Source organism: Cyprinodon tularosa, unplaced genomic scaffold (genome assembly GCF_016077235.1).
Source record: "Cyprinodon tularosa strain WSP-4 unplaced genomic scaffold, ASM1607723v1 ctg179, whole genome shotgun sequence".
NCBI lineage: Eukaryota > Metazoa > Chordata > Actinopteri > Cyprinodontiformes > Cyprinodontidae > Cyprinodon > Cyprinodon tularosa.
In genome coordinates, this window is record NW_024038602.1 from 514143 (window position 1) to 523931 (window position 9789).

Sequence of the window (9789 nt, forward strand, 5' to 3'; positions counted from 1 at the left end):
AAATCAACTTAAAACAACAAAAGGTAGAAGAAGCTGTTTCATTAATAAACTAAAAACTATTTTTACATTTATTTTTTATTTTAAGAGGAGGGATTGCTGAGAAGCAAAGCTTTAAAAACAAATAAGCAGAGATGTTTTCTTGTTGTTTCAAGCACAAGGGGAAAAAGGACAGCGAATGGGACTCAGCACCGCATGAAGGATCGTTCACATTTTCCCGCCTCAGAGAGCCGCTCTCCCGGGCTTGGCTCTCACAGAGCGGCCGATCGTGCAACTTCTGTAGCTAACGATGTTGACATATTCACACAACACCCGACCAAGCCAAGGGGCTGGCGTTTCACGACAGAGCCCCTCTTTTTTTTTCTCCAGAGTTTCCAAACACCTTTTATAAGTCTGAAAGTCTTTCCCCTCCACCCGACCTGTCAAAACCACGCCCACACAGCCACCCAATTGGTCCAAAAGCGTCAAAGAGCCAATCAAACGGCGCGCTGGTGCTTGTAAGGCGCAACACATCCACACTGTATGAAGACCTATGGACCACAGAGGCGCTAGGAAAATCACGGAGCTGGGACCTTACCTTCTCTCTCTCCCTCTCTCTCTCTCTCTGTCGGACTCCTGTCTCTCTGCACAAGTCTTTCCCCCCTGGAAGTGTGTGCGCCAAAGGAGAGCGCAGGAATAAAGCGTGTGTGTGTGCGTGTGTGTGTGAGGGTGCATGTCCGCAGCGACTGAAGGCAAAGAGGGGGGGATTATTCGGCGCTATCGAAATATTTCAACACGTCGCACTCCCGCTGTAGGACTGAAGCCAATAAGAAGGAGCCCATTTTAACAGGAATGCCGATATTGTAAACAGCAGCGGAGGAAGAAAGAAGAAAGAATGCGCCGCGGTCAATTAAGAGACTCACCCCTGTTGGTTTGATTCGAACTTAATGTCCGAGAAGGAGCACAGAGGTGTCCCGATGCGCGTCCGACTCCAGAGAAAATCGGCGTTGCAGCGCTGCGGAAGATTAATGGAGATCATTTTTGCTTTTTTGCTTTTCGGTCTTTTAATCTGAACTTAACAAAAGGACAGCAGAGATTTGCCAGGAACTCCTCACAAACTGTGGATCTTTGTCGGTGTCGTGCTAAAGGAGTTCCGATTGTTTGCTTCTTTTCTTTTCTTTTCTTCTTTTCCTTTTCATTAGATGTTGACACAGCTTGCTGCTTTCATCAAGCAGAGTACGATATTTTGAGAAATCTAGCAATTCCCCGCACCTACGTCTGCTGCCTGCACTTGGATGAACTTCCTGATGAGAGATCCAGTCATACAGGGATCAAGTATGGCATATCATCCGTTTATACCTCACCGGGGTCCGGAATTTGCCATGAGCGCAATGCTGGGTCATCAGCCGCCTTTCTTCCCGGCCTTGGCGCTCCCTCCCAGCGGCTCCCTGTCTCTACCGGGCGCTCTGGGGAAGCCGATTATGGACCAGCTGATGGGAGCCGCAGACACCGGCCTTCATTTTTCCTCGCTAGGGCACCAGGCTGCAGCCGCTCACCTGAGGCCGTTGAAGACTCTGGAGCCCGAGGAGGAAGTGGAGGACGACCCCAAAGTTCATCTGGAAGCCAAGGAGCTCTGGGAACTTTTCCACAAAAAAGGAACGGAGATGGTGATCACTAAATCTGGAAGGTGAACCATTTTTTTTCTTTCTGAAAACTTTGTTTTCTTGTGATATTTAACAAAGAATATGTTATGCGGCTGATATCAAATCCTTTTTTGTGCTATTTTATCCTTAACATAAATCGCACAATACATTTTCAGAATTACCCCAAAAAAAATCAAATGGAATCACAGCCTTCAGATTATGTTTGCACGATAAACTCAATTGAATCTCCAAATGTTGCTCTTTAGTAAAACTGTGACAAACTTGATCAATTAAATGGGAGTTTTCTAGTTTGCACCCCTAGAACTTGAATAAAAATGGCAAATATTTCAAATAAAAATATGCATTCTACCTCTACAGTATCAAATTACATGCTCTCGTTTAAAAAAAAAAATCCTGTAATCTTTTTGGCACAATGCTCTTTTTAAATGCCTTTTTGCGTGAAGCTTTAACTGAATTTTCCTCGTCAACGTGGCGTGACAGCATGCAAAAGTCTGTTTTTTTTTCGTGTGAAGGCCTTGAGAGGTAATAACAAATCAAAGCTCTGCTCTTTCAGAATTTATCTTCTCTCTTTTTGTTGTGGGTAGGCTACGTTGTCTTTTGTGCAGAAATGATCACAGGTAGCTATAGCAGGACTGCACTTTTTTATGTAGATGAATTGAGGTGGGACTTGAAAAGAACACATAATATCCCCCAAAAAAAGTAATTATATCGTATTGTTTTGATATACAAAAAAAAATCTGTGATGGTCTGATTTGTTCTTAAATTTCTGCTCACTTTTATTCATTTCCAGGCGGATGTTTCCCCCGTTCAAAGTGAGGTGCACAGGTCTGGACAAGAAGGCCAAATATATCCTCCTGATGGATATCGTCGCAGCAGACGATTGCAGGTACAAGTTCCACAACTCCCGCTGGATGGTGGCGGGGAAGGCCGACCCCGAGATGCCAAAGAGGATGTACATCCACCCGGACAGCCCCGCCACGGGTGAACAGTGGATGTCGAAAGTAGTCAACTTCCACAAGCTCAAGCTGACAAACAACATCTCCGACAAGCATGGATTTGTAAGTTCAACTAATGTATGTCAATTTCTACTATTTATCAAATTACAGTTTTAGTATATTTTATATAACAATAACTCATTTAGTTGAATATTGTATATATATATATATATATATATATATATATATATATATATATATATATATATATATATATATATATATATATATATATATATATATATATATATATATATATATATATATATATATATTTATATATATTTATATAGGCCTACTTACTTTGCAATAAATCTTTTTTTATAATAATGTCTCATCCATCGTATTAACTGTGTGTGCTTTTGTGTGGTTGTGTGTGTTTTTGGGTGTGTGTGTGTGTGTTGTTTTTTGCAGACCATTCTTAATTCCATGCACAAATATCAGCCTCGCTTTCACATTGTAAGGGCCAATGACATCCTCAAGCTCCCGTACAGCACTTTCAGGACATATGTTTTCCCTGAAACAGACTTCATAGCAGTGACTGCTTATCAAAATGACAAGGTAAGCTTAAATGGGCTTTTTTATTTTTATTTTAATTTTTTTTTCAAAACAATTTCGACCAGGTTCTTTTAACACCACCACTCTTACCCCCTTGTCTTGTCCTACCATGAGCGTTTTCTCTCGCGCTTTGCGTCGCTTTGTTGTCATAAAATATGAAAGACTTTATATTTGTTTGAGGCTGGGAGCGGTGGCTTCAGCTGTTCTAGAAGAGGGAATGATGCTTTAGCCGGTGGTAGGAAAGTAATAATTCTGAGGAATGTTATATACAGGTTACCTTTCATTTATTTATTCACGTGGAAAGGATTTGGCACTGGCTCAGGATTTTTCTCGCTCTGTTAGCGTATTTAAGCAAGTGTGTGTGTGTGTGTGCAGAGCTAACAGGGCAGGGGGTTGAAAATGACGAAAATGAAACGAGAAGGAACTCGAGTAAGTAAGAAGAAAAGGGAGAGGCATTTTTTGACAGACCGTCCTGCATTGGTAACTTTGTATTCTTAGAAAAAAACGCGTATCAAAATAAAACGCGATCTCAGCAGTCTGATTGGGAAATGTTTTGGTACCGCTTTTATGATATCCTCTGTACAATAGCTGTAAGGACATAATTCTTCATAAAAGTTACAAAGAGGTGAAGGGGGTTGTGAGGGGCCAAACTTGCGTATCTGTGCGTATTTACGCATGTTTGTCTCCATGTGCTTTGCGCTATTGCTGGTCAAGGTTGAGCGATATTTTAAAATAATTGTTTTCTGGGCCGCCACTGGATACTATCCATAGTTTATCATTTTTTTGTGCATTTATCTGTATAATAATTTTACATTTAAACACCTCTGAAAAACTAAACTTACTCGCTGATCTTTTATAAGCAATTAATTCGTGCATGAAATGTTTTTGCAGCTTAGGCACGAGCAGAAACTGTTTGTTTGAATGATTACGCGCAGAGGCTTTTCCTTACCAAACACCATATATGAATTATATTTCTAATTGTGTGGGTGTGTTGGGGGGGAGGAGGGGTTTGGATTAGAGCACTGTAGCTCAGTTTCATAATGCGTTTAATTAAATTGTATTGCTTTGTTCTATTGTTGTTCTATTAAAGACACCACTTTGTTTACGATGTTAACGGGAACACAACACTTTGCTTCTTTCAGATAACCCAGCTAAAAATCGACCATAACCCATTTGCTAAAGGATTCCGTGACACTGGCAATGGGAGGCGAGAAAAAAGGTAAAAAAGTCTGGGGAAAATGCCTTAATCAAAAATAAAGGAGAAAGGTAGAGATGGCTTACATTGGATGAGAGAGGGGGATCTTGGTGGATTAAACCATGCGTCTAAGCTTCCACATTAACCCCCCAGGGAGTCCCCGTCTTGTCTCACTTTCATTTTAAACACTAATGCTGAAAGTGTTGACCTTTGTAACACCGGGGAAGTAATAATGGCCCAAACAAGTTTCCCCTGGATCTGTTGGGGTTATCCTGGTCCTGCTTATGAGCCATGGTACCGGCGCCACCTGTAATAACCTGGACACTTGTGCGCAGGAAACAGCTGGCTCTGCAGTCCATGCGATCCTACGAGGACCAGCAGAAAAAGGAAAACGGCGCTTCGGACGACTCCTCTGGCGAGCAGGCTTCCTTTAAGTGCTTTGGGCAGGCCTCATCCCGCGCCGTGTCCACAGTGGGCCCCCCACACCTGAAAGGTAGGCCCCACCGTTACTCACACCTCTTATCACAAGTCATAAAATTAGCAGTATGGGAAAATGTATGCTGATGAGAAGGCCTTATGAATTTTCAATGTTAGTCTGCATGTGCTGATTATAATTTGGATTTAGTTGCTTTTTGCTTGGAGCAATGAAAAGTTTAAGTCTGCTTAATGGAAATGTTTTAATGATCATAAAAACAAAAGCCTCCATATTCTAAATTAACAAGGACACAAATGTGTGCAGACTCCAGCGTTTTTTAACTGATTTTAGATAAATATGCAAAGATCCATTTAAAAAGCTATTTAACGTTATTACAAAAAAAAAAAACTGAAGTAAGTTTACTGCATAATAGTGGCATATATAGCCTAAAAGTATTCTTCCTTTTTGTTTGAGTTGTCAGCTCTATATGTATATCATGTTTTATGATTAATTAAGGAGAAAACCCAAAAGTTGCAACTTTAGATGTACCAATTAACTCTTCAAAAGTCATAATGTCCGATTTTAGTTCTGATCCGCTCTGATAAACAAAGGACATCTCTAGTACTGAAAAATCCTAACTTTTGTCGCCTTTCCAAGAGCTGCATCGGACTTAAAAACTCATGTAATTTGATGCATAAACGGAGAGATTCTTGAAATCACTTTGATTTCTGATTCAAAACAACTTCCCCTATCAAAGAAGCTGCTATTTCATGTCATGATTCTTGCTTCTCATTAAGTCCTCAAAGGAAACCAAAAATTTGCATTTTGCCTGATTTGAAGCATTTTTAAGTGCAACTTTATTTACCTATTTATATACTATCGTTTTATTCGTAATTGCATGTCACTGAATACTGCCATATATAGCAATAGCCTAGAAAAAAGGTATCTTAGTAACATTATTTTTTAAACACATCTATGTTAAAAAAAATAGTTCAATGAGAGAATTTGAATTAGATGATATAAATAGTGCAACCATGATGTGGGCCTCCATAAAATGGAAAAAGGAACACTTTTTTTCCGATTAGGAATGGTAAATTTAGTGGGTTTTAAAAGAAAAAGCACTTGTTACAGTATCACTCCTATTTTAAAATAGGAGTTATCAAAGTGCTCTCCCAGTGATTATCACTGGGCTTTGTGTGGTCATCCTTCACAAACTTTCTGGAAATGGCGTTGACCTCAGTGCTATTTGCAGGGTCAGCAGTAATGCAACATTCTGCTCGTTCTCCTAGATTTCTGCGACAGTGAGGAGGACAGTGACGATGAGAGCAAGGATGGCAACCACAAAGATGGTCCAGATTCCAGTAAGATCTCGACCACCACTGGGGATGGAAAAGATCACGAGGCAAGCCCAACTAAGGGACATCCTTTCAATAGCAGCGACTCCACAGGCAGGAGGACTGAGAAAAGCCAGGCAGACTCTCGACAGAGTCCAATCACAGTCATCTCCAGCACCACACGTTCTGCAGAAGATCTGAAGAGCCCGAACCTGGACCAGTCCAAAACAGATGAATGTAGGTCAATAAGCAAGGACAGCTTCATGCCATTGACTGTTCAAACTGACAGCGCGCACATGAGCCACAACCACTTGCATAACTTTGGATTTCCGCCAGGCCTGACAGGACAGCAGTTTTTCAATCATCTGGGGAGTGCGCATCCATTTCTGTTGCACCCCAGTCAGTTTAACATGGGGGGTGCATTCTCAAATATGGCAGCTGGAATGGGACCTTTACTAGCAGCGGTGTCTTCAGGAGGGGTGAGCACTATGGACACAGCCAGCATGACATCACCTCCACAGAGCCTGACCGGGGCACCAGGCCTGCCCTTTCATCTGCAGCAGCATGTCTTGGCATCCCAGGTAAAACCTCTTGTCTTTGGTTGGGTGATTATTACCACTAAAAACTTACTTTTTGTCCTTTTTTTATTGACTTTAACAGATAAATGTATTACTTAGATTCTATTGAAAGTATTTATTGACTCATGATCAATTCTAATAAGGTCCACCATGCAACAGGTAGAACATTTCATGACTTAGGAAGGAAATAAGAATATTAACACTCACTCTACATGGCAACAAGACCAACCATAAAATGTATTTTCATGTGTGTTTACGATCATTCCTAAAATGGTTCAGTATTTCTTTTTACTGCTTATTGGAATAATTTGTTAGAATTCCTTTCTTTATGCTAGATTTTAGGAATAATTTATGTGTGATGTATTGCTATAAAAAAATCAATGTTTTTATCTTTTAAATATGCTCATTAAGGTTGAATTTATGATTTGGGGGATAAGTTTTTCAAGGGTTATGAATTGATCTTTCTCTGATTCCTTGTCAAACAATCATAGCTGCAGCTTCATAGGAACCATGCACCAAGGACAGTGTTTTTTCTGCTTTTGTTGTTGGTTTTTGTTATTATTTGCATTAAAGTTTCTTCTAGGAAAGGTGAGGAGCGTTTTACTGTTAAGTAAAAGTAAAGATTTGGTTTTGTTCCGTTCAGAAAAGAGGGATTTAGGGAAAATTATAATATAATCAGTAATTTCGGATAATAATAAGTACAAATATCGTGGGTTGGATTACATGTTTGACCCGTTGCTATATATTTTTAGACTAATTTTTTCTCTTTGACCACAGGGCCTTGCTATGTCACCTTTCGGAAGTTTGTTCCCCTATCCGTACACCTACATGGCAGCAGCGGCCGCGGCCTCCTCCGCCGCGTCCTCCTCGGTTCACCGACACCCGTTTCTTAACGCAGTGCGCCCCCGCCTCAGGTACAGTCCCTACTCGCTTCCCATGACGGTTCCGGACAGCACGCTGCTCACCACCGCCGCGCCCCCCATGCCTAGTGGTGGTGGAAGCGGGCCTGAGCTGAAAGCGGACGGGCTTATCCCCAACAGCCTGGACTCCACCTCGGAGGTGACCAGCCACTCCTCTGGGATCCCCTCCGCGTCCCCAAAGACCTGCGCGGAGAAGGACGTCGCCAACGAGCTGCAAAGCATCCAGCGCCTGGTGAGCGGACTGGAGTCCAGTCAGGACAGGCCCAGGAGCGGATCCCCTTAACCCACCAACACCCACAGTCCACCTGCTGCTCCAAAAGTGAACCTTCTAGACGGTGATAAAAACTCCTGCAGGTTTTTAATAGAAAAACAAAAAATAACTTTTAATTTCTGAAATGCACTTTGTTTATTACACATCTAAATGTATATTTTTATCTCCTTCTTGGTTATTTTCTCTTTTTATTAATTTAAACTACACTTATGTTTCCGACTTTTTCCTGTTTTTTTGAATACCGAACAAGTATTGAAACTGAAAACGCTGGCATGGGTGTGAATAATACAGATTACAGAGAAGTTGCTGCTGTGTCCTGTCTCCTGTAACTCTAAACGTATGCACTCCGAATTGACTTATTCCGTTTGGACCTACCTTCTTTGTTTTTGATTATTCTACAAAAGAATACTGCTGTATTTTCTCGTACGCCATGAATTAAGCAATTGTTGCATGCCTTCGAAAATTCAAATCCGATTTTCTTTTGTTTGTTTGTTTGTTTTTTGTTTTTATAAATACTTTCCCTCACATTTTTTTTTTCCTTTTAATTACATTAAAGATAAAATCAAATTAGTTTTTCCTAAAGTTTTGTTTTTGGAAAGGTCTACTGAAAGAGTGGTGCTCCGGGACAAAACTGAGGCGCAAGCATGTGGAATTAAGGGAAGCCGAAATTGAAAGTAAATATTGAAAAAAAAAAAGATGAATGGTAGTATTGATCATTGATGTAAATAGGGATATATAAAAATATTTATGTAATTATTTGATATTGTTATTGCTTGTAAATACAACGGAGTAGTTTGTTTCCAGGGATCTGTTCTTAATTTATTGTTGATATACCTGTGTAAAGACGGTTTGTGGACTATTACCCCATCTGCATTTATATTTCCCTTTAAAACACAGACTGCAAATCCCCGAAAACAACGTTCACAAAGAGAGAATTATTCACAATCATGTGCCATTGTATTTTCACCTGTCCTTGTGAGTGAAGTGCTACTGTTTGAAACGAATGAAACTGCGACAACGCACTGCACCAATGGCTTGAAAATAGAAAATACATTTTTTCCTCCTCTTTGTTCTTTTTTAAGTGTTGTTGAAGTGTGACAAAAGTGAATTTATTTTTCTCCTGTTTTTTTTTTTTAAGTCTGATCCTCTTTTCTTCTCAAAAAAGTGCCGCATAATCGAAAAATATGAAGGTTTTTTTCCTCTCTGTCTTTTTTTGTGTTACTTAATTTGTCTGTGGGTTATGTTGTATTGGAGTTATGTCTAGTTTACATCATCGACATTGTGTTCTTGAAAGTTTCAATAAAAAAAAAAAAATATTTTAATGCTGTTTGCAGTGTGTGCGCCTCGCTTTTCACCCAAACCGACAACTTTTCTTTTTTTTTTTTTATTAAATGCATAAGAACATTTTATTTAAATAACGATTGAAACAAATTTTAAAAGAGAATTTTATTTTATTGTTTAAAGTGTGAACTAATTTTAAACTAACAATACGTTTAAAGAGTCAGTTTAAAGAGTCGCAGAAAAAAAAATCCGCGTTTATGTTTTTGTCTTCTATTGGCATGACTCCTGAAGCAGGACATTAGACATGAAAATTAAATATGGCAGTTATCACCGTAGGGCAATGCTGTAGCTCTATTGAACGAAATGCAATTTAAAAACTGTAACGCAGAATTATTTATTTATCTTTACTCTTGAAATGTAACAAAATCAATGCAGTTTTGTTAGAAAGCGACCGCATAAAAAGTGTCATCTTATACTGAAGAAGCTATTACAGTATGACAGCAGTAAAAAAAAAAAAGAAAAGAAAAAGAAAGGTTATCCATGATTACTCTTCTATTGCACCTTCGAGTCCTGAGTTTATCAACATCATATCTTTATTTGTG

The 9789-nt window shown here is 39.7% G+C and overlaps 1 protein-coding gene across 2 annotated transcripts; it reads left to right on the forward strand.

Moving 5' to 3' along the window:
* The first annotated feature begins 515 nt into the window (after nucleotides 1-515).
* tbx3a (T-box transcription factor 3a) lies at nucleotides 516-9233 on the forward strand. 2 transcript variants are annotated; one of them, XM_038282016.1, is made up of 7 exons: nucleotides 516-1663; nucleotides 2431-2713; nucleotides 3050-3196; nucleotides 4336-4412; nucleotides 4724-4881; nucleotides 6093-6718; nucleotides 7493-9233. In XM_038282016.1, exons 1-7 carry the CDS (start codon nucleotides 1272-1274, stop codon nucleotides 7916-7918), a joined length of 2109 nt encoding a protein of 702 aa, XP_038137944.1. In that variant the 5' UTR covers nucleotides 516-1271; the 3' UTR covers nucleotides 7919-9233. The 2 variants fall into 2 exon arrangements, with proteins under 2 accessions (XP_038137944.1, XP_038137945.1); XM_038282017.1 differs by having other exon boundaries at nucleotides 2431-2698.
* Nucleotides 9234-9789: the final 556 nt, after the last annotated feature.